The sequence below is a fragment of the Xenopus tropicalis genome, chromosome 2 (genome assembly GCF_000004195.4).
Source record: "Xenopus tropicalis strain Nigerian chromosome 2, UCB_Xtro_10.0, whole genome shotgun sequence".
Taxonomy (NCBI): Eukaryota; Metazoa; Chordata; class Amphibia; order Anura; family Pipidae; genus Xenopus; species Xenopus tropicalis.
In genome coordinates this window covers 29,223,973-29,249,497 of record NC_030678.2, presented here as the reverse complement: position 1 = coordinate 29,249,497, position 25,525 = coordinate 29,223,973, and the positions used below count along the sequence as shown (strand labels likewise).

Genomic DNA, 25,525 nt, shown 5'->3' with positions numbered 1-25,525 from the left:
GGTTCCAGTGGTTCCTATGGAAGCATTTATATGGGATGTGGATGCCGTAATGTCATTCAGTGCATAGAGAAGCTCAGTTAGTGCTGCAGTTGTATCTGCTTGGTACCCTCAGCCGTTCCTGGTGCACAGAGCTCTATCCTGGTGCAATGTTAAATACACGATTGAATTATATCCCTATATATAATCACATTTCTTTTTGCCAGATGGACACGCAACATGTCTGACTTGATAGAATGATGGATAGAACTAAACGGGGAAAAATTATCTATGATCTCACTTTCATGGACTGAATTATTAGGCTCCAAACATGGAACCAAAATGAGGTGGAACTTGTATTTCCGCCTTTCAGTAATTATTAATCTGGCCCAAGCACTATGCCTGCACCTACCCCTATGATTTATTATTAGATCATGCAACTTAATTCGGTTATAGGATTCCCTCATCTTCCCTTCCACTTCCATTCTACACACGCTTGGAACATGGGTAAGTGGCGCTTGACAGGGATTTATGGTTTCTGCTCCCAGCAAATCCAGTACCATTTTTCAGTGCTCAGCTGACTATTATCTGCTCCTGTCACATTCCATCTATATGCAACCCTTCCTTTATAAATGCATCGGCTACATTAGCATCTTAAATTCCATATTCCTGTTCTTGAAAAAGGATATTTGAAAAAGTTTCATCCAAGTAACTGTATATATATATAGCTGCAATATTAATTTAATCAGTATGAGCTCAGAGCATGGAAATTATATATTCACTAACCGCTATATTTAGTCGGATCTTAGATGTTTTTGTAGCTGCTAGGGGTGTGTAAAAAGTGTTGATTCAATTGGTCTTTGCTAAACAAATACTTATCAAGTTATCAAATCTTTGGTTGTATGTTTGTTTCCCCTGCTACTGATAATAATATCCCTGGTCGTTTTGCAGTGAGGCTAATAATAGGAGTAATCCCACTGCTACTATAGGCATCATCACTCCCTACTATACCTGCTATCCCACAGCCACGGTCCCTTCCCAGAGGCTATTATCCCCACTGCTGCTATAGGCACCATATCTCCCTACTATACCTGCTATCCCACAGCCCCAGTCCCTTCCCAGAGGCTATTATCCCACTGCTACTATAGGCACCATCTCTCCCTACTATACCTGCTATCCCACAGCCACAGTCCCTTCCCAGAGGCTATTATCCCCCCACTGCTACAATAGGCACCATCTCTCCCTACTATACCTGCTATCCCACAGCCACAGTCCCTTCCCAGAGGCTATTATCCCACTGCTACTATAGGCACCATCCCTCCCTACTATACCCACTATTCCACAGCCCCAGTCCCTTCCCAGAGGCTATTATCCCCCCCACTGCTACTATAGGCACCATCTCTCCCTACTATACCTGCTATCCCACAGTCACAGTCCCTTCCCAGAGGCTATTATCCCCCCACTGCTACTATGGACACCATCTCTCCCTACTATACCTGCTATCCCACAGCCACAGTCCCTTCCCAGAGGCTATTATCCCCCCACTGCTACTATAGGCACCATCTCTCCCTACTATACCTGCTATCCCACAGTCCCTTCCCAGAGGCTATTATCCCCCCACTGCTACTATAGGTACCATCTCTCCCTACTATACCTGCTATCCCACAGCCACAGTCTCTTCCCAGAGGCTATTATCCCACTGCTACTATAGGCACCATCTCTCCCTACTATACCTGCTATCCCACAGCCACAGTCCCTTCCCAGAGGCTATTATCCCCCACTGCTACTATAGGCACCATCTCTCCCTACTATACCTGCTATCCCACAGTCCCTTCCCAGAGGCTATTATCCCCCCACTGCTACTATAGGTACCATCTCTCCCTACTATACCTGCTATCCCACAGCCACAGTCCCTTCCCAGAGGCTATTATCCCCCCACTGCTACTATAGGCACCATCTCTCCCTACTATACCTGCTATCCCACAGTCCCTTCCCAGAGGCTATTATCCCCCACTGCTACTATAGGCACCATCTCTCCCTACTATACCTGCTATCCCACAGTCCCTTCCCAGAGACTATTATCCCCCCACTGCTACTATAGGCACTATCTCTCCCTACTATACCTGCTATCCCACAGCCCCAGTCCCTTCCCAGAGGCTATTATCCCCCCACTGCTACTATAGGCACCATCTCTCCCTACTATACCTGCTAACCCACAGCCCCAGTCCCTTCCCAGAGGCTATTATCCCCCCACTGCTACTATAGGCACCATCTCTCCCTACTATACCTGCTAACCCACAGCCCCAGTCCCTTCCCAGAGGCTATTATCCCCCCACTGCTACTATAGGCACCATCTCTCCCTACTATACCTGCTATCCCACAGCCACAGTCCCTTCCCAGAGGCTATTATCCCCCCACTGCTACTATAGGCACCATCTCTCCCTACTATACCTGCTATCCCACAGCCCCAGTCCCTTCCCAGAGGCTATTATCCCACTGCTACTATAGGCATCATCTCTCCCTACTATACCTGCTATCTCACAGCCCCAGTCCCTTCCCAGAGGCTATTATCCCACTGCTACTATAGGCACCATCTCTCCCTACTATACCTGCTATCCCACAGCCCCAGTCCCTTCCCAGAGGCTATTATCCCACTGCTACTATAGGCATCATCTCTCCCTACTATACCTGCTATCCCACAGCCCCAGTCCCTTCCCAGAGGCTATTATCCTCCCACTGCTACTATAGGCACCATCTCTCCCTACTATACCTGCTATCCCACAGCCCCAGTCCCTTCCCAGAGGCTATTATCCCCTCACTGCTACTATAGGCACCATCTCTCCCTACTATACCTGCTATCTCACAGCCACAGTCCCTTCCCAGAGACTATTATCCCCCCACTGCTACTATAGGCACCATCTCTCCCTACTATACCTGCTATCCCACAGCCCCAGTCCCTTCCCAGAGGCTATTATCCCCCCACTGCTACTATAGGCACCATCTCTCCCTACTATACCTGCTATCCCACAGCCCCAGTCCCTTCCCAGAGGCTATTATCCCCCCACTGCTACTATAGGCACCATCTCTCCCTACTATACCTGCTATCCCACAGCCCCAGTCCCTTCCCAGAGGCTATTATCCCACTGCTACTATAGGCACCATCTCTCCCTACTATACCTGCTATCCCACAGCCCCAGTCCCTTCCCAGAGGCTATTATCCCCCCACTGCTACTATAGGCCCCATCTCTCCCTACTATACCTGCTATCCCACAGCCCCAGTCCCTTCCCAGAGGCTATTATCCCCCCACTGCTACTATAGGCACCATCTCTCCCTACTATACCCACTATCCCACAGCCCCAGTCCCTTCCCAGAGGCTATTATCCCACAGCCCCTTCCCATAGGCACCATCTCTCCCTACTATACCTATATCAATGCTATGAGATACTGCTAGTGGGTAAAATTCGTTTCTTTTATTACATAATGTTTATACTGGCAAACCACTTTGAATGACTTGCCCTTTAAGTTGTCAGTGGTGTCATTGTGTGTTGGGAAAACCACCTACATATTGCAAATAATATATGAATATTATATAAGAAACTGTTTTTTATTTTTTTTCAAATAAACTACCTGTAACTTAATATGAAAGATGAGGCATTCATTTTAAACAACCAATGACTGCTGCTTGGTCCATACTGCGCTATATATTAAAGCCTGGAGCCTCCCAGCAATACTTAGCAGTCGGAAGCATTAGGTCTGGCTCTCAATAATGTATCAATAATATTCACATTAAAGGCTGCACAATATTATTACTGTTTGACATGTACATCACATTAGTGACAGAGTTCCATTACTACAGGAATTATTTGTTATCAGAAACATTTCCAATGAAACGATACAGCTATAACTACTTTGTGTTAGTTTCCCAAATGGCCGGCATGTTTGGGTTAGTGAGTATAAAGTCACTGTTAGACACATTGTACATCACGTTACATCATTTTCTACATTTCCTTTAGATTTAATACAAAGCTAATGAAAACAGAAACATTTAACCTAGATTTATCAAGCAGTGCAATCTTATACTGAGGGAATCTCACCTACAGGAAAGTAAGGTGAAATCTGTTTCATTAAAGAGCATCTTGTAACATTCACCCATTTACATGAGCCTGCCCAAAGGTTTTCTCCTTGCTTACTTTGACCTATTTACCCAACAAGAAGTAAATAAAACAGTTAAAGCATCTGTTATCTGGGATGCTTGGGATCTGGGTTTTTCCGGAAAAGCGAGTTTTAAAAATTGTAATTGTTTGCTTAAAATGGAGTCTATGGGTGATGGCTTCCTGTAGTTGGGAGCTCTCTGGATGAAAGTTCCTGGATAAGGGATCCCATACCTGTATTTGTATTTAAAGCTATTTTATTTTATTATTTATTTTATTGTAGTTTATATTATTTTATATGTATTTTCCTTAACCAAAAAGTATGAAGCCATAACATATTCTGTGTCTAGACCAGGGATCCCCAAGATTGGCTATTAGGCAGCCTCTATGCACACTATCAGCTTACAGGGGGCTTTATTCGGTAGGAAATCTTGTTTTTATTCAACCAAAACTTGCCCCCAAGTCAGGAATTCAAAAATAACTCCCTGGTTTGGGGGCACTGGGAGCAACATCCAAGGGGTTGGGGAGCAACATGTTGCCCCCGAGCCACTGGTTGGGGATCACTGCTCTAGACCATCACTTCTATAAAATGTGCATATAGGCATATAAATAGAGGCTTATAAGTGTACAGCTGTGCCAAACAGTGGCCAAAACAATCATTATTATTGAAGGAGAACTAAACCCTAAAAATTAAAATGGCTAGAAATGTCATATTTTATATAAACATATTATATATTAAACTTGCACCAGCCTAAAGGTTCAGCATCTCTATAGTAGTAATGATCCAGGCCTTCAAATATGTCCCGGCGGCTCCCCATATTGGATTTTTGCCGTACTTTCTTTGCTGAAGCTGTTGTTCTCTTCTAATCAAGGGCCATTTATAGAAGAGATAAGCAGAATGGCAGCTAAATAGAACATGTTTGGCACAATAAATCAGAGTCTAATAGAATACTTAAAATTCTTCCAAGTAAATGGGAGATTATTTCATTACTTTTATTTCAATTTTGCTTCCGAAATGCATGTTTAAAGCAATTCTGTTGAATATGGGCAGATACAATGGGGTTATGTAATAACTCAGCCTCAGATTTGTGGAGCCGGGGGCCCCGGAACTCTTTCATGCTTCTGTTACTGTAAAACTGCGTGGAACATGCAAGTTCCCTTGTCGGCCAAGTAAATTGTGATTCTGTGACTCTCTGTGTGAGATCTGATTGTGAGATCTGAAATCTAAAGACAGCCATTACAATATGATTGGCCTTAAAGTGATACTGACACTAAAAAATGACTCCTCAAAATATGAATGTACATAAAAAGTTGCCTATAGGTCATGTTGAGACATTTGCTTTTGTAAATAATTGTAACTTGAATTTCCCAAACCTGATTGTTTTGCCAACCTGACTGTCCCTTCCCAACCTGTCAGTTACAGCTTCTAATTCTAACAGACTCCTGCTGCACAAATATGGCAGCCCCCTTATAGGGGAACATGGGGGATCAGACAGGTAATATAAAAGCATTGGGCAAATACTTTTATGGCAAAAAAGATGGTCATGCAAAGACAATGTTATGATAGATGTAAAAAAAGGTTTAATTTCTGGTGTCAGTATCTCTTTAACATTTAGCAGTGAATGTTACAACATCCTCCTATGAAAGAGTGCCACCAGGTTCCTCTAATCCAGCCTTTAGTAACATATGAGCAGATAGCAGTGTCAGGCAGTTACCCCGCGAGTCAGACAGGGGGCAGCAAGGGATTCTCCCCAGGGAAGTCACTCTGCACGGCCTGATAGATCTTGGTGTTTGTGCATGTGCTGGTGCAGAGCGTTCCGAGTTCCAGCAAAGCAGTAATGACCCTGTATGGCTGCGGCGCACATGTACAACTGCCATCACATGAAATGAGAGGACTAAGTTCCAATAATGCAAGCAATGTAAGCGCGTGCATTTCATCTCATTGAGTGCCATCTTGTCAAGAAGGGGACATGTTTGTCTGCAACGATCTTGCAATGTCTAAATGCTTGCAAGGGATCTAAGTAGCACCCAGTAATATTCTCATTTAGTCTCAGAGGGTGATTTTATTAAATGACAAAATCTACTGACTATAATATCTTCTCTGTTGGTTGAAATGGAACGTTTGGGGCTATTTTAGTTGACTGAAATGGTGGATCCCTTATATTTTTTGTATTCTTGATTCTATAGTTCCCTAGTCGTATCGTATTGTCTGCATTTTTGGATGTCAGCCAAGAAGGCAGAGGTTTCTCTGAGCTCTTACAATGGCAGTCAATGGAAAGTGACCCACACGTTGCCCATAATTCTGATTTGCACTACTACTAAAGTCATTATAGTCACCATAATATATTGCCCTGTCCATCAATTTAAGTTTTATATGATTTACAAATTACCCCCACTTTTTTACATTCCACATATTTTTCTTTTACTTTTTTTCTGTAGTTTTGCATATTTTTTTTCTTAAAAGTGACAAATACTATAATGCATAATTTGAAGGCTGATATAGTTATAAAGGGATGACCAATCAATGGCCATAACATTGCTGCTCAGTCACAGCTCCCAGCATTCCATGGCAGCTGAAGCTATTAGGGTACACTTGGAATTGTATAACAGAGACATAGGAGGGACATGTGTTGCCCAACTCCTTTAGAAGACCTATAAGTTAACACACTTTGGGTACCAAAAATTGCTCTTTGGACAGAGTCCCATTGGGCCTTCTGCTTACATTACTAAGGCCTTTGCCCCCCTCTGCGTTAAAGAGTAATTTATTATTATAGCTTCTCAGCTAGGCTATCATTACTATTATGGGTGGGTCTAGATATCAAATATGGCAGCTTACAAAGGTAAGAATTGGTTAGTGCTTTGTAACTGCAAATATTTATTGGATAAGCTTCTGTGGAATTGGTTGTGTTTAATATGTTTTGACTATTTCTCTTTATAACATGTCCATCTTCTTCACAAGAGAGCTTCAATGGGCAGTCCCACTCACCATTGTAGTTTCTGCTATAGAACCAAAGCTGTTGATAAATATGTTGCAGGTAACATTTACAGGTGGACCTGCAGGTTAAACAATAGATAGAAGAAAAGAAATGACAGGTTGTGCTCATACAAGACATTCACTGTAGTTTGGCCTTGCCGGTGGCAAAGCAGCACTTACCATTGTAGTTTCTGTGACTGATCCAAAACTGTTTATAAAAATATTGCAAGTAACGTTTACTGGAGGACCTGCGAAATGCAATAAGAATGTTGCAAAATATGTGTAAGCAAAGGGATGGTTGTGGTCTGTACGGACCGGTACAGATATGGAGGAAACCAAGAGGAAGCAGATGAAACAAAAAGTCACCCCTCAAAATACTCTCTCTGGTTACATAAGGATGAAATATATACAAGTACGAGAAAGAAAACATTTAAAATGTCTGAAAATGTGAAATGATGATGCTGGATACATGTATAACTAAACCTAAATTTAATCGAAATATTAAGACACATAACACACATGTACTGTGTTTGAAGTTGGAGTTGAAGTAGGGAGACGTTTATATACTGTGCACTGGGTCTCTGCACTGGCTGGCTGTGCATGCTGGGAGCTGTAGTTGAGAAAGCAGAGAGACAGCTCCCTGAATTACATTCAGCTTCCATAATGAGGACAGATGAACATGCAGTGGCTTTTAATCTGTGATAATGGTAGAGTGTACGTATATAACATTGATCATTTTGTTATTCCAGAACAATAGAGTAGGCATGGCCAACCCGCGGGCCTCATGTTATTGGTTAACTTTAGTGAACAGCAAATTAGGGCCCTGGAATTTATCTGCAATGGTTGTAGGGCCCCACAGCCTTTTTATATCCACCAGTAAAATTGTAGTTTTTTTTAAAAAAAGTGTAGTTTGTCTTTATTTGACAGTATCTCTATTGTATTCTTACTCTGCTCTCTGAAATAATTTATACACTATTTACATTATAAACAGATTCTTACATGAAAGGTAAAAGTACACAACTTCTACTGATTGATTATTAACTCTACATTTAATAAAATAAATAAAGCTATAAATCTATTTCTGGTGTATAAACAAAGAGCTAATGATTTGGTTCCCAGACTCTGGGACTGGCCCCCCGGGGAGACTAGCAGCAGTTTGGGGGCCGCTCATCCTGAAGGCCGGTTAGAATTATAGAGAATGGCCATTTGGTCTCTTATACACACTTGCAAGTTCAGCTTGAATTCAGTTAGGGTTATATTTGAGGTGAATATATATTTGCTGTCCTAGATATAAATTAAACTGTGATACCGATCTTGTTTCATATCTGAATCCATGTGTGCATAGAGGGAGCCCTGATGAAGGGACAGGCCTTCAACTGGAGCTTGACCTAAAGGTTTCACAGCCACTGAGCTAATGACATACAAGAATAACAAATAGAGCCATTGAAAAATACTTTAGGTTAACAGTATTTGCATTGCACCAAAATGTAATTTTAAGGTGAAATCCATATTCCAGGGCTGTCTCTGGCTGACAGTCCATTTTACCGTTTAGGTGGGACAAAAGATTTTTCAGCACATTGGTTAGGCTTTATACCCAAAGTGCCTGTCTCTGGGGGCCCATAACTGCTCATAATTTTGTCTCTTAAAGAAGACCCCCAACATTGAGTGTGCCTGGCACCAGATAAAGCCATAAAGCTCGGGCCAAGAGCTTTTATCTACTCTTCACTTTTTGCACTACTACCTGGCCAAGTACCAGTATCATTCTCTTTTTTTTTCTTTTGTAGCTCCTCCAATAAGTTGGATAGAGCTGCTGATGGTGCAACAGAATTAGTACAGCACCCTTACTCGATTGTTTTACCTTTTGGGCTTAACGGCCTGTGTTTGGTTTATCTGTTCCCCAATGGGATTATATCGTTTAGGGAAAATGTGTCTCCAGGTTGGGTGGAGGATACCGGGTGGGGGGTATGATGTTGGGGTGTATATACTATGTTCTCTGTTTTCTATCTCTTTCTCCCTTCTTTCATTTCCCTTGGTGAGGCAAAGACAAACAATTGGTAATCCATGTTTACTGAAAGCACCTACTATACATAGGTACGAGGGACTCCAGCGGGCTCTCCCTCTCATCCTCTTTGGTACTATAATACCCAGGTTCCCCAAATGGCTCAGAACGGTTTAAAAGTGTTATCCTGGAACGTGCGAGGGATTAATGAAAAGGTTAAACGCTCCATGATACTAGACACTGCTCGAAAGTCTGGGGCAGACATTATACTTATGCAGGAAACCCACTTAGTAGGACAGAGGGTCCGGGCCCTCCGGCGCAAATGGGCCTCTGCAGTTTACCATGCCGACTTTTCCACCTACTCCAGAGGAGTGGCCATCTTAGTTAGAAAATCATTAAACTTTCACTTTGAGGCACTGGTCTCTGACAGAGGGGGGAAGGTACATAATTTTAAAAGGTCAAATTGCAGGCACTTCCTATATAATTGTAAATGTCTATCTTCCCCCACCGGCAGACATTCAGATTTTGAATGAGATATTACTGAAGGTGGCGGCACTAGGAAACTTTCCCACACTCTGGATGGGAGATTTTAACCTAGTCATGGACCCAGGTATGGATAGGTTACACCCCTCTACCCATGACACTAGAACATTTGCTAACTGGGCAGAGGCCACAGGGTTGGTTGACATATGGAGGTGGAAACACCCCCAGCGTAGACAATATTCATGTTATACTGTGGCTTCTTCTGCAATGTCTCGAATTGATATATGTTTGGGATTGAGAGATCTTTTACCTCATGTGACAGAAATTGAGTTCTTGACTAGGATGTGTTCTGATCATGCCCCTCTACTAATATCTTTAAGAAGGTCCAATAGCAACCCTCTAGGCCATTGGAGACTCCCTGCAAAATGGATAGTGAATCCCAAAGTAGAGGAACGGGTTTTCCCCCAACTAACGCAATACTGGGACGTAAACCAGGGTACAGCCAAGGCCCACGTAGTCTGGGATGCCGGAAAGGCTTTCATTAGGGGAATGTATATCTCCTTAATTAAAGCAGCCCGACAGGAGTATGGCCTGACTCTCTCCCTTGCACAGGATGCACTGGCTAAGGCAGAGGCAGATTTATCTCTAGTACAATCAGACGAGACCGAGCTAGGTATGCAAACAGCACAGAGAGATATAGACTTGCTCCTTACAGAGAAGTACTCGCAACGTGAATTACACAGGACTGCAGCCTGGTATGACAAAGGTGACAAAAATGGAAAGCTACTGGCATTACTGGCTAAGGGAGATGTGCCTAGAACTGTAATACGTAGTGTGAGAGATGGGGCAAATGAGTTTACTGATCCAGAGCAGATGACAGAGCATTTTCGGCAGTACTTTAAACTGACTTACCAAGTGCCCCTAGATAACTCAGTGCAGGGACTTACTGAATATCTAAATGACATAGAATTCCCAGAGGTGCCACTTGACCTGGTAAGACAGCTTGACAAAGACATTACTGTTGACGAAGTGAAGGAAGCAATTAAAGCATTCCCCTCAGGCAAAACACCTGGCCCAGACGGGATACCCGTAGAATGGTACAAGAAATATGCCGACTTCCTATCCCCCAAAATGGTAGAGTTATTTAATGGCAATAATCAACCTAATACTTTGCCGGACTCCTGCTACGATGCCTATGTCACCCTTATTCTTAAACCGGATAAGCCACCTGATAGATGTGAGTCATACCGACCTATATCCCTATTAAACTCTGATATCAAGATATTTGCCAAAATATTAGCAAATAGACTCAAACTAGTAATACCAGAGCTGATCCATCCAGATCAGACAGGCTTTATGCCCTCCAAAGCCACAGATATTAATTTAAGGCGCTTATTCACCAATCTATCTATTTTGCATGAGAACCCTGGGAACAGAATTGTGGTGGCACTGGACACAGCCAAAGCCTTTGACACTATCCAGTGGCACTACCTCTGGGAAGTGCTGACCCGATATGGCTTCGGTCCTAGATACAGAAACTGGATTCAGATGTTGTATGCACGCCCACGTGCCAAGATTCTAGTCAACGGCAGGCTTACTGAGGCCATATCTCTTGAGAGAGGCACGCGCCAGGGGTGCCCTCTTTCCCCAATGCTGTTTGCCCTAGCCATTGAACCTCTGGCGATACGTATAAGGGCACATGAGGCAATTGAGGGCTTACGCATAGGAAACATCACAGAAAAAATATCACTTTATGCAGATGATATGTTGTTATATTTGGCAAACTCGCATCAAGCCCTGATGAACCTCCTGGCAGTGCTCTCTGAATTTGGTCGATATTCTGGACTTAGAATTAACCACTCTAAGTCAATCATATTCCCTATAGACCCCCTACCCCCAGGTACCCCGGAATACATATCACAATTTCAATGATGGTCCCCCAACATCAATAATCCAGCAGTGGTCCTAGAGGCTGCCACACTAGGTTCATATGAAGCTCTATCAAAGCTTCCCTACCGTGGCACCTCTCCTCTTTATGCCACTACACCCCCTATGGCCACAGTGGTACGGGCCTTTCAAAAATCACAAAAGCTGGCCCATGGCTCTCTTGAGACTTGGTCGCCACAGACCCCACTCTGGGGCAATAAACAGCTCCCACACTTGCATGCTCTCCCGGATATTGCAAGATGGGCACAGCTAGGCATCAAAACTTTAGAGGACATTGTCGCTGGGGGTGAATGTAAAACATATGATACACTGAGACAAGAGGTGCACCCCCCCCCGGGCATGCTCTTTAGATTCCTGCAGCTACGCCATGCCTTTAACACCCAATTCCCTGTTAGGCCCTTAAGGGTAGCCCAAACAACCATGGAGGTCTATCTCCGCAGAGAGGACCTGGTAAAACCTCTGTCTTGGTTTTATACCATATTGTCTGCCGCAGGTCACTCCCCTCTACAGAAAGCCAAAACCAAATGGCAAAGGGATATCCCCGCACTTGATGACGAGATGTGGTCGGATGCCCTTAAACAAGTGACGGAAATATCAATCTGTATGAGGGACAGGTATGTTCAGATAAATTTTTTAAATAGAGCGTACGTAACCCCTCACCGTCTGGCCAAAATCTTTGAAAATGTATCTGACCAATGTCCCAAATGCAGGAGCGAGGTAGGCACTTTGTTCCATGTTTTTTGGTCCTGCCCAGAGATACAGAGATTCTGGGGTGAAGTTTTACAGTTCCTTAATGAGAAGCTTGCCTTCCCAAACATACGCTCTCCAGAGGTTTGTCTCCTAGGTTTAACCGGTGACCTGCAACTCCGCTCATACTCTAGACTGTGCTATCTGCAGCTGCTCTACTATGCTAAAAAATCCATCCTAATGCATTGGAAGTCCTTAGACCCTCCGCCCTTCCAATTTTGGCGAAAATTGGTGGATGACTCGCTTCCCAGCCAGAAACTGACTTATCTAGCAAGGGGATGCCCCGAAAAATTTAACGCCATATGGGATACGTGGCTAGACCTATAAAGTAGGTGAATATGAACAAATTTTAAATTTGTAGAGCCAGAACTGCTACCTTAGCCTCACCCCTTCCCCCCCCTTTTTTTCTTTTCTATCTCCCCCCTCCCTTTTTTCCTCTTTAGTATGTTTTCTATTGTTTAACTGTTTGTAATAAAAAACATGCAAAATAAAATCTTTAAAAAAAAAAAAAAGAAGACCCCCAACTATAGCAATAAAGCCTTACTCTTTTATGTTTCCTTTGAATCATTCAGTAAAAACCTTAAATAAGTTAGACCTTTTGGGCCAAATACAATTTGTTAGAGTTGTTTTTGCTCATTCATGTCACACAGCCAGCCTTGTCATGTAACTGCTGTTTTGTATTCCTACATCAATACTAAATGCTCCTTAAATGCCATTTTAGATCAAGATGCTTATCACTTTATAAAAGGCTGCTTCTACTGCTTCCATAACAACAAAGATGGCTTCAGCCAACTAGCTGGTATTAATGCCAACAATATTGCAATGATTACTGCAGGTTTATTGTTGACTTAAAGGAGACATATTGGATAAATGGGGAAAAACCCTAATTTTGTAGGCAATTATGAATAATATACGGTGCTGGTTTCACTTTGTGCTAAAAATTAATCCTCTCTGTAAAAATGGCCCCTTTATTGGAGCTCCCTATAGATCATATCACTTCTCTGTCCAGTGTGAAATGAAGAGTGGGTGTGTCCTAACGGTCCCTGCCAGAAGCACAGTAGGAAGGGGAGAGCCAATCACAGCCTTGCACTCACACAAGCACAGCCAGGCTTCAGTTCCCTATCAGGTCAGCCTAGCTGCTGATTGGTTCCTATCCTACAGTGCAGGGTACGGAGGGCCGCCGGCTCCCCAGCTCATCCAGAGAATTCAGCCAGCAGGAAGTGGAACAGATGGGTGGGGCTAGTGGGGTTTTGGTGGCATTTCTCAATAAATCAGTCAGAAACACAACTTTTTTAAACACAGTCCTTCTATATCTAGAGGAGTATAATTCACTGGTACATTCATCATTTTTATAGGATATGTCTCCTTTAAGACAAAATCACACTACATAGCACTGAACAGGGCAGAGTCGGGCCAATGAGCACAGACGCCCAAGGTGAAGCCCCGGCATTGGCCACCCCAACCCTCTGTTCAGCAACCACATCACCCCGCTCAGAAGTCTCTCTTGATCACAATGAAAATCACACTGCTACATTCATTTTAAAAACTTGAAAAATACTAGAATACTGAAAATACTTCCAATAACTTCAAAAGAAGCTCACCCTAGCTGTTTTTAATATCATTTTTGAGATTTTTTTTCAGCCGATAAATCTCAAAAATTACAATTCTGAAAACTCAGAAATTCAGAAAAACTGAAAACTCAGATCTTCAGATTTTGAATTTGTTCCTAAGGGGATGATTGATCACCATTTGAAGATTGTGTCAGGCCATATTAAAAGCTTTTTCTATAGTTCTTGCCAGATTTTATTTTGGAAATAGTCAGCCTTCCAAATGGGCTCCAATACAATACTGTTTTATATAACCCAATGGCTGCCCAGTATCTATAGATAGACTTATGTTATGTCATTCTGTTTTTGGCACAAATAGATTCTTATCTCTGCTTTAAAAGGACCATTGAAAATGAGAAGGTACCCTGTAACCTTTCTGTGTATATTCTTGCTTTCTATCTAGGCTTCCATTTAGCATTGCTCCAGTGGAGCTATTGATGCCCAGGATCCCACACTACACTGCTTCACAAGCTCTCATTATGAAAATATCCTCACCGTAGAGGACAACTGTGTGTCACAGTCAGGTTACAAGCCTTGGATAATGCGCTTTAATATTCATTTCTGTAAATGCCAGAATTCCAGAGTCAACAGTGCAACAGCCATTCCATTAGCGTCAGTGATTGGCTCCGAGCCAAATGGAATTGATTAATGAAGTTCTTTCATGAAGATTTAGCTTCTCAGATGTTACATATGACACCTTGCTGTCACGGTTATAATGTCACCCTTGGGTGTGATTGGCTGACAAAACAAAAAGCTTGTATGCGACAAAATGATACATTTACTTTTTTTGTGATTTTTTTTCCCTTTTTATTTAATTTGTGTTTTTTTAAAAAGGCTATTTTAATAAATCACTCGGCATTCGTGGTTTTGGAGAAAAGGAGTTTATTTGTGGTTTCGAACATTTTTAAACCACTAGAATGAGAATATTGATAAATATGCCTAATACTTAAGCTGGCCATACACGCACCGATAATATTGTATGAAACCTGGTTTCGTACGATATTCGGTGCGTGTATGGCAAGTCGGCGAGTCAACCGATATCGCAGGAGGCTTCTGATATCGGTCGACTCGCCGATCAGCCAGTTTAAAAGATTTTGATCGGGAGCCATAGAAGGCGCCTGAGCAAAATCTGCCGTCAGGGCTGAATCGGCAGAAGGAGGTAGAAATCCTATTGTTTCTACCTCCTTATCTGCTGTTTCAGCCCTGAGCGGTTTGTGGCTGATTGAACGCCACGTCTGTGGCCACCTTTAGGGCTCAGAATGTGGCAGCACAAAGCCCAGTATCTAAAGGCTGATGAAGGCTACAGAAAATGAATAAACTTGCAAGGAAAAATAGCATTTTGAGTTAGTGACCTACTTTTCCTAGGACAAGAAACAATTAACCTTTAAATTATTAATTTAATTAGGCCTTTTGTTCTACTCCAACAAACATGTGTAGGGGCACTCGTTTGCATTTAGTTACTAGTGCAATATTATGTTTAATCATATGAATGGGGGAAAATGAGTCACAGTTACAGTATAAGCCTTTAATGGGTAGAACTGTTGGTTTGTGCTACTATTTCTTCGCTTTCTGTAGTAAGCAGCTTGTTTCCACTTATCGTGCTGAAATGCATGTTTTTGTCTGAATCAGACTTGAAAATATACATTAGTTCTTGCTCAAATAATCTGTTAATATGCATCATGTGATACTGGAGTTTATTTGATCCATGTGACTTCTATTCAGCTGGTATGAATCGGGGTGGCTCAGATGGAATACCAGGAACAATTATAGCAATTATACCAGGAATTACAGAAAGGCCATCTCCCATAGACTCCATTATAAACAAATATTTCTAATTTTTAAAAATGATTCCCTTTTCTCTGTAATAATAAAACAGTACCTGTACTTGATCCCAACTAAGATATACAGTGGTGTGAAAAACTATTTGCCCCCTTCCTGATTTCTTATTCTTTTGCATGTTTGTCACACAAAATGTTTCTGATCATCAAACACATTTAACTATTAGTCAAAGATAACACAAGTAAACACAAAATGCAGTTTTTAAATGAGGGTTTTTATTATTTAGGGAGAAAAAAAATCCAAACCTACATGGCCCTGTGTGAAAAAGTAATTGCCCCCTGAACCTAATAACTGGTTGGGCCACCCTTAGCAGCAATAACTGCAATCAAGCGTTTGCGATAACTTGCAACGAGTCTTTTACAGCGCTCTGGAGGAATTTTGGCCCACTCATCTTTGCAGTATTGTTGTAATTCAGCTTTATTTGAGGGTTTTCTAGCATGAACCGCCTTTTTAAGGTCATGCCACAACATCTCAATAGGATTCAGGTCAGGACTTTGACTAGGCCACTCCAAAGTCTTCATTTTGTTTTTCTTCAGCCATTCAGAGGTGGATTTGCTGGTGTGTTTTGGGTCATTGTCCTGCTGCAGCACCCAAGATCGCTTCAGCTTGAGTTGACGAACAGATGGCCGGACATTCTCCTTCAGGATTTTTTGGTAGACAGTAGAATTCATGGTTCCATCTATCACAGCAAGCCTTCCAGGTCCTGAAGCAGCAAAACAACCCCAGACCATCACACTACCACCACCATATTTTACTGTTGGTATGATGTTCTTTTTCTGAAATGCTGTGTTACTTTTAAGCCAGATGTAACGGGACACGCACCTTCCAAAAAGTTCAACTTTTGTCTCGTCGGTCCACAAGGTATTTTCCCAAAAGTCTTGGCAATCATTGAGATGTTTTTTAGCAAAATTGAGACGAGCCATAATGTTCTTTTTGCTTAAAAGTGGTTTGCGCCTTGGAAATCTGCCATGCAGGCTGTTTTTGCCCAGTCTCTTTCTTATGGTGGAGTCGTGAACACTGACCTTAATTGAGGCAAGTGAGGCCTGCAGTTCTTTAGATGTTGTCCTGGGGTCTTTTGTGGCCTCTCGGATGAGTTGTCTCTGCGCTCTTGGGGTAATTTTGGTCGGCCGGCCACTCCTGGGAAGGTTCACCACTGTTCCATGTTTTTGCCATTTGTGGATAATGGCTCTCACTGTGGTTCGCTGGAGTCCCAAAGCTTTAGAAATGGCTTTATAACCTTTACCAGACTGATAGATCTCAATTACTTTTGTTCTCATTTGTTCCTGAATTTCTTTGGATCTTGGCATGATGTCTAGCTTTTGAGGTGCTTTTGGTCTACTTCTCTGTGTCAGGTAGCTCCTATTTAAGTGATTTCTTGATTGAAACAGGTGTGGCAGTAATCAGGCCTGGGGGTGACTACAGAAATTGATATTGAAATTGAAAATTGAAATTGATAAACCACAGTTAAGTTATTTTTTAACAAGGGGGGCAATCACTTTTTCACACAGGGCCATGTAGATTTGGAGTTTTTTTTCTCCCTTAATAACGTAAACCTTCATTTAAAAACTGCATTTTGTGTTCAATTATGTTATCTTTGACTAATAGTTAACGGTTTTTGATGAGCAGAAACATTTAAGTGTGACAAACATGCAAAAGAATAAGAAATCAGGAAGGGGGCAAATAGTTTTTCACACCACTGTAATTACCCCTTATTGGGGGCAGAACAGCCCTATTGGGTTTATTTCATGGTTAAATGATTCCCTTTTCTCTGTAATAATAAAACAGTACCTGTACTTGATCCCAACTAAGATATAATTACCCCTTATTGGGGGCAGAACAGCCCTATTGGGTTTATTTAATGGTTAAATGATTCCCTTTTCTCTGTAATAATAAAACAGTACCTGTACTTGATCCCAACTAAGATATAATTACCCCTTATTGGGGGCAGAACAGTCCTATTGGGTTTATTTAATGGTTAAATGATTCCCTTTTCTCTGTAATAATAAAACAGTACCTGTACTTGATCCCAACTAAGATATAATTACCCCTTATTGGGGGCAGAACAGTTCTATTGGGTTTATTTAATGGTTAAATTATTCCCTTTTCTCTGTAATAATAAAACAGAACCTGTAATTGATCCCAACTAAGATATAATTAATCCTTATTGGATGCAAAACAATCCTATTGGGCTTATTCAATATTTAATAGACTTAAAGTGGACCTGTCACCCAGACATAAAAAGCTCTATAATAAAAGTCCTTTTCAAATTAAACATGAAACCCAAAATAATTTTTTTATTACCACATCCAAACCCATTATAAAAGCATTTTAAAATCCCAGCTGTCAATCATATAATGCCTGCCCCGCCTCTATGCCTTAGGCATAGGGGTGGGGCAGACAGTTACTTTCACTTTCAATTCAGAACTTCTTAGATGTCGCTGCCCTCCTCACATTCCCCCTCCCTCCTCAACATCTAATTGTATAACCAGTGCATGGACATGGGCATTAGGTCCCCCCATACTGGCACAGAAACAAGATTTTGGCAGGATGCAATGCCTGCTTTGATAAGTGTCCACAAAATGGCCCCTGCCTGCTTGCTGCAATTGTGAATTCCAAGGCTGAAGCAAATAAGATTTAAATAATTTATATAGTGTAAGTAAAGTTTATTTTGCTTGCCAAACACAATAGAAAACAATTTGAAATTATTTCTTAAGGTGACAGGTCCGCTTTAAGTTATGAAGATCCAAATAACTGAAAGATCCCTTATCTGGAAAACCCCAGGTCCTGAGCATTCTGGATAACAGGTCCCATACTTGTACTAACATTACTGAGAAAGAACTCAAAACATAGAAAATGATGTGCAATATGGCTGCTGTACATCAAACTAGGTAAATCAAATTCCAGTGTCCAAAGTATTACAGTATTTGCTGTTTCGTGTATCCTAGAACCATCCCGTATATCATATTTGTTCAACCACTGCCTGCAACTGTTGTTGTTGTCAGGATCCCCTGTCAGGCTTTCAAATAATATGCATTTCCCTAATTCTAATATTCTCCTTGAATGCTATACAATGCCTTAATTGGTTAAGGGATTATGGAGTTATTCTAAATGTCCCAGAAACCTGGCTGGTAAACCAGAAAAGGTCATGCTGAAAAAGCCATTATTTTGTGAATCCCTCGATGGCTGAGTGGTTACTAATATCAAGACATACATTAGCATGCATTTACTGTTAGCCTATGGGAAACAACAGGCAGGCTATCATTTCTATTATGCTGTAATATATCTATAGCATCCAAGGCTGCAGGGCTATAGCTAAAGAGCACATAGGAGCAATGCAATATTAGGAACAATGATTGCTCTACCCCTAGTAACCTACGGCAATCAATTAGGTCAGCTCTGCACGTTATTACGTTATTGCTTATGCCTAGGGGGCTTTAAAAACCTATGTTCCACTTTATGAGTAAATATATACATAGAACAAAAACTGCCATTTACATTTATTTCTCTGTACAAGAAGGGAGCAAATTAATATCCAAAATGAAACACACACCAAATGTAATGAGGCAGCACCTTTGCATCCAATATGCCAATTTCAGATTTTGTGGTACAGGTATAGAACCTGTTATTCAAAATTCTTAGGACCTGGGGTTATCTGGATAAGGGGTCTTCCCATAATTTGGATCATTGTCATATCTTAAATCTACTACAAAATAATGTAAACATTAATTAAACCCAGTAGAAGTGTTTTTCCTTCATTATATCTTAGTTGGGATCAAGTACAGGTACTGTTTTATTATTACAGAGAAAAGGGAATCATTTAACCATTAAATAAACCCAATAGGATTGTTCTGCCCCCAATAAGGGGTAATTATATCTTAGTTGGGATCAAGTACAGGTACTGTTTTATTATTACAGAGAAAAGGGAATAATTTAACCATTAAATAAACCCAATAGGGCTGTTCTGCCCCCAATAAGGGGTAATTATATCTTAGTTGGGATCAAGTACAGGTACTGTTTTATTATTACAGAGAAAAAGGAATCATTTTGAAAAATTTAAATCATTTGATTAAAATGAAGTCAATGGAAGATGGCCTTCCTGTAATTCTGAGCTTTATGGGTTTCCAGAAACGTATCCTATACCTTAAACTGGCAGTAATGAAGCACAAAGTGAACCGAGTAGAGACTCGCATGTAGCTCAGCAGGGAAATTGTTACAGAACCTACAGCTGAAAAATAATTTGTGTGTGTGAATGTGTGTATCGGAATTGTTACTGGTACAGTGTTCTGAAATCTAGTTACCCACTCACTAGGGGTCATTTACGACCTTCAAGGCAACTTACAAAGGGATTGTATGCCTTAAAATATATCCGTTGGGCTTGTTATCCCTTCTTCTCTTCGCCTCTTAAAAGGGATGAGTCAGTTTGTGATTCGTCAGGAGACACTCTTTTTCAACAGAGTGCAACCAATAGGGAGGCTCCAGTCTTTGGAAAGATAGGACACAATCTTGAAGAGCTCAGCCCATTATATTTTACACTTAAGAAAGTGTTAGGTGCTATTCTAAAACCCTGTAGAATGGTCAGTATTTTCCCAGCAGCCCTCCATAGTGTTGCTATATATTATAGCCTAATATGTTATTAAACATTTGCTTAGAATATAATATGACATAGTGAGGAAGAATTCATTCCTGATACTCAATAAATCCCAGCATTTTGATTGGTTCCAGGCACCCTGAGGTACGGATTGCAGAATGCTTTGAGAAACATAAGCAAAAGCATTTCTCTGCTGTGCATCTGTAAAACTGTTTAAAATTCTCAAAACCTTTTGAAATACTTTGCCAATTTTAAAAGTATTGCGCACACACGCAGGCCAGAAATACATGTTTCGTTAATTGGATTCCCCTTGGGAAAGACATTGACCTGAATTGAGTAGGAATTCTCCATGCTCCATCTGGTCTGCATGCAAAGGTATAGCTTGTTTACTTCATGTTGCAAACATTTATGGCTTTTTATCAGATTTACAGAATGAGGTGTGTACTGTTGCTTTTACCTTACACAAGATTGGCTACAATAGACCCAACACCCCAAATTTGCTAGCCTGTAGTGATGAGTGATTTGTTTCACCAGGCATGGATTTGCAGCAAATTTCTGCATTTCGCCATTGGCAAAATGTTCGCAAAACTTCAGCGAAAATCCGCCATGCAAAAAATGATTGCGCAACAAAAAAAGTTGCGGCAAAACAGGCGCAGTCATGCCAAAATGGCCACAGTCGCGGCAAAAAAAGACGTGGTTGTGACAAAACACTCGCTGACAAAGACGTTTCGCAGATTTTTCTCCGTTTTGCGAATTTTCTTGTTGTTTCCTGAATTTTTCGGTTAAACAGGACAGATTTGCTCATCACTATTAGCCTGTTATTATCTTTTATTAGAAAGGCATTGAGATAGCTTTGGGGGGAGATAGCTTCATGTTTCTAACCTTTGTATAATGCATTTCCTTTTTCCACAGTTCAGTAATAAAGCTATGTATTGGGAACCAAAGGGAAATATATATATATTGTATCTACAGCAAAACATGGGACGTTGTGCTCACCGTCACACATTAAGCCATTAATTGGGGGTGCAATAAGGCTGGGACAACAACATTTTTATAGACAGAAACAAGAGGTCCTCTGCATTCATTATCTATATATATATATGACATTGTGGGCCCGATTCACTGAAGTCCGAAATAAGGAGTGCTATTTATAGCATGCGTTAAAAATCTTATCACTTCTTATTTTTCGCTCGATTCACTAAAAGGACACTTGTCATAATTAAGAAGCGATGTTCTTGGCGTTATTTATCTTACGATGACATATTTTAATGAAAAAAACTATGCGATAAGCGTTATAGGGGCCGATTCACTAAAGGTCAATAACACTTATCCTCATAGTTTTTTTCATTAAAAAGCATGCGATAATTAAGTACCGATTCATCAAAGTCATTTCGCATGTGTTAATCCGCATATCGCATGCACAAAAAAAACGCATTGCGTTAATTAGCGAATAGAAATAGTACTAACGCATGATTCACAAACACATATGAAGCGTTAAACGTGCAAAATATCGTGTTAATCTGTGTGAATATTAACCCTACTTGGGGCAGGCGGTACTTAAAGAAAATTGCGGTTCGTGAGCTATTGGCAACACAACATGGAGTTTGCAGTCGTATTTTTTCAAGTATATGTTGGCCCTAGAGTGATGCAGCCTCCAGTTTTCAGGGAAATGGTGGTTTTCAGAAAGTAATGGTTACGTGCGTAATATATTGCGCTCTACATAAAATATCGCGCGCTGCGTAATATATTGCTTGAAAATATGTCATCGTACGTTAAATAACGCTAAGAACATCGCTTCTTAATCATGACAAGTGTCCTTTTAGTGAATCGAGTGAAAAATAAGAAGTGATAAGATTTTTAACGCATGCTATAAATAGCACTCCTTATTTCGGACTTTAGTGAATCGGGCCCTGTGTGCATTAAAGGGCACCTATCAGGCTAAATTTGCTTCCCTGGAGGGTGGGTCATTAGACCCTGCACTCTGGTCAGGGGAAACAATATGTTTTTGTTTTGTTTTTTAAAATAACAGTCCCTGCCACTGCCAGGCTGCCCACCCTGGGAGGGAACTACTGGTGCGGGCAGCCATGTTATTTAATGCGTATGTGCATAATGAGCGAGACTCCCTGCTCATTCATTCTCTGCATACATGTGACATAGGAGCAGTGTATACAACCCACCTGTCTATGTCACCAGTTGTGGCATTCACTTGTTATGTGCATACAAGTGCCACAACATGACTGCCCGAATCCGAGGCTCCCTCTCCGTGTGGGCAGCCGAGCACAGAAGGGGGCAATTTAAAAAAAAAAAAAAAGACTATTGTTTCCCCCAACTGGAGCTCAGGCTCTATTAGCCAGCACCTCTGATGGGAGAATGTTAGGGTGATAGGTGCCCTTTAAGCATGACATAACAGACAGACAGCACGGAAAAGAAAGCAGGATTAGCAACCTCCTCTGATAACCTTCTCCCACTTCCAAGGTCTTATTTGAAATTACAAGGGCTTGTGTATAGAAAAATTGTCCTATTTCTAAATCACTGCTGTTTCTGGAGACCAGCAATTATTTTAATAGTCAGTGGTTTGTCCTCCTCCAAGGTTGTAGCGAGGCAACATTCTTCTTGAAAAGAGCAATAAACTTTTACTGCCAGCCACTATTGCCATTTTACTTTTCTATTTAAAAATATTTCATTATATATGACTTGGTCTTTTAATAGATTATTACAGCTTTACTGTCTAATAAATGTTGCCTGGTTACATTGCCTCCTACAAATCAGTTACTGTTGTACCCAAGTGATTGGTTGCATTTTAATAGAATTCACTGTCTGTGGGATAGCGCTGTGAGCCAGGTGAATTTTTATAAGCCAAATTCCAGTTTTTCAGTTCTTTAACAGCACTAGCATATCAAATAGCTGATCAGCATTTCACTATTTACAAGCCACAGCTTGAGGAATCTACTCAAGTTACTGATTTTCTGGGCACTTCTTCATTATATTCATGGCACCTTATAAAAAAACTGGCAGAAATAGAAAGGGTTAAAGAAGCCAGAACATTGGCCCTTAGAATGATGTGCCTTTTATGTGCATTTCACTGGGGTAAATATAGCATGGCATGAGGAGCAGACACTGGGAAACCTTAATGTAAAAGCCTTTGTAGCATGCTAATAATACTAATAATAATAATAATAATAATAATAATAATAATTATTATTATATTTTAAAGCATATTATTGGCCTAAATGTGCCTAGAAGAATAATTATGGGAAAAGCCGAGTGGTTGCAGAAGAAGAATGGCAGGCAGAATGGTTTGGCACCAGAATTCACTGTAAATTGTAGAAGGTTTTTACACATTTCTGGAAAGTATGGCCCGAAACTAAAAATAATTAAGACCTGAAGAGGGAAATCTTAACATTGTAATCATCTTACCATTTAATCATGGCACCAAATGTCCTTTGAACTAATGTGTGTAGTCTCTTTCATGGCAAGGGAATGGTTTATTCTTTGCTTTACTCCAAAAAGTCCATACACTCAACTCGTCTAGGATTCTATTGGCTTGTACCCTAATCTGACTTTTCATCAACATAGAATTCACTTATTAAAATTTCCTGTTGACTTGAGACAGTATCAGTCCCATCGGGTACCATCAAAAGGCAAGAACTGGAAAGTTTGAGCCTTAAAATCTAAGCATTCCTAAACTTATTACTATACCATAGCCAAACAAGTATCCATTTGCCTGAGCATAGCAGCCATGCTAATTTATGAAGGACTAGAACAGCTAGTGAATAGAAACAGATCAGGTCTAGTCTGGGGCCCTCTAGGCAGGGGTTAAAACTGGCATTATTAGGGCACCAGAATATATTGTTTATAGAAGATCCACACAAGTCCTACTGTTACTCTATTGGCAGAGGGTAATGAAAACTGTAACTGTGCTAACTATTTAAACCTGTATAAACCAGTATGCATGTTAACATCCCATTAAAAAAGGTTTGTTTTTCACTGCAGTGATTTTTCACATTAGTGTCCAAAACAACGTACAATATGTACTTTTGGGAGAAATGTTGGAAATACACACTACCAGCAATATTGCAGAAATGCCCAGGTAGGCAACAAGACAAAGTAAAGACTCTCTAAACTATTAAGGCAACATCTTTACAGGTCATGTTTTGTTTCCTTGCTTCCAAAGAGGAGTAATGGACTTCACTGATACAGTTACATTTTAATTAGTCAGGGATGAACTAAATGAGTGTGTAGGTTTGTGTTTGTATCAACAAACCATCTATGGGATAGAATGTCACCTTGTGGTTGGTGTCTATTTCCTTAGTAGGGTAACCAGAACACCAGATTTAGCTCCATGTTGGGTTTTGGATATTTCCCTAATCCAGAATATAACTTTGTAATAAGTCAGTCTTCCCTGAAAAGAACTGGATTGGACAAAATACTGCCTGACCCAAGGTATACGTACCTACAGCATTTCCAAGGTATGACCTGTTCCAAGGTGTCAACACCATATTCCCTTTATATGAAACTGTTTTGTTCATTTTTTGGAGCTTTAATTTAGTGTTGCAGATTGCTCTGAACATGCTCTGGTTTTGCTGGGGAAGGGGGTATCACAAATTGCTGTAATGGTACACTAGGGGGCACATTTACTATGGGTCGAATCCGAGTCCGAATTGGAAAAATCCGATTTGAAAACGAACATTTTGCGACTTTTTCGTATTTTTTGCGATTTTTTCGGCGCCTTTACGACTTTTCGGAAATTATCGCGACTTTTTCGTTACCAATACGATTTGCGCGAAAAAACGCGAGTTTTTCGTAGCCATTCCGAAAGTTGCGATTTTTTCGTAGCGTTAAAACTTGCGCGAAAAGTTGTGCTTTTTTCGTAGCGTTAAAACTTAAAAGGCGCAATGTTTCGCGCAAGTTTTAACACTACGAAAAAATCGCAACTTTTTGCGCAAGTTTTAACGCTACGAAAAAATCGCAACTTTCGGAATGGCTACGAAAAACTCGCGTTTTTTCGCAAAAATCGTATTGGTAACGAAAACGTCGAGTCAATTTTCCGAAAAAAAACGCAAAATACCGATCATTACGAAAAAAACGCAATCGGACGCATTCGGCCCGTTCGTGGGTTAGTAAATGTGCCCCTAGGTATATAGTAGGCACATTGAACATTAAGCCATCAAAAGTCCAGACGTAGGTGGTCTGTGTTTTGTTTAATTAGTAAT

At 41.0% G+C, this 25,525-nt stretch overlaps 1 protein-coding gene across 5 annotated transcripts in view; it reads right to left on the bottom strand.

Annotated features, from left to right (window-relative positions):
* glra2 (glycine receptor alpha 2) overlaps positions 1-25,525 on the bottom strand; it is a 112,963-nt gene that overhangs the window by 73,854 nt on the left and 13,584 nt on the right. For 2 of the 5 annotated variants that reach the window (XM_012958102.3, XM_002939870.5), the window contains exon 3: positions 7,283-7,350. The exons of 1 other annotated variant lie outside the window; for it this stretch is intronic. In XM_012958102.3, the coding sequence (XP_012813556.1) occupies positions 7,283-7,350 (68 nt within the window). Of the gene's footprint in view, positions 1-7,114; positions 7,183-7,282; positions 7,351-25,525 lie in introns of all 5 variants that reach the window. 2 more of the 5 variants (XM_004912245.4, XM_002939871.5) reach the window with 1 other exon arrangement.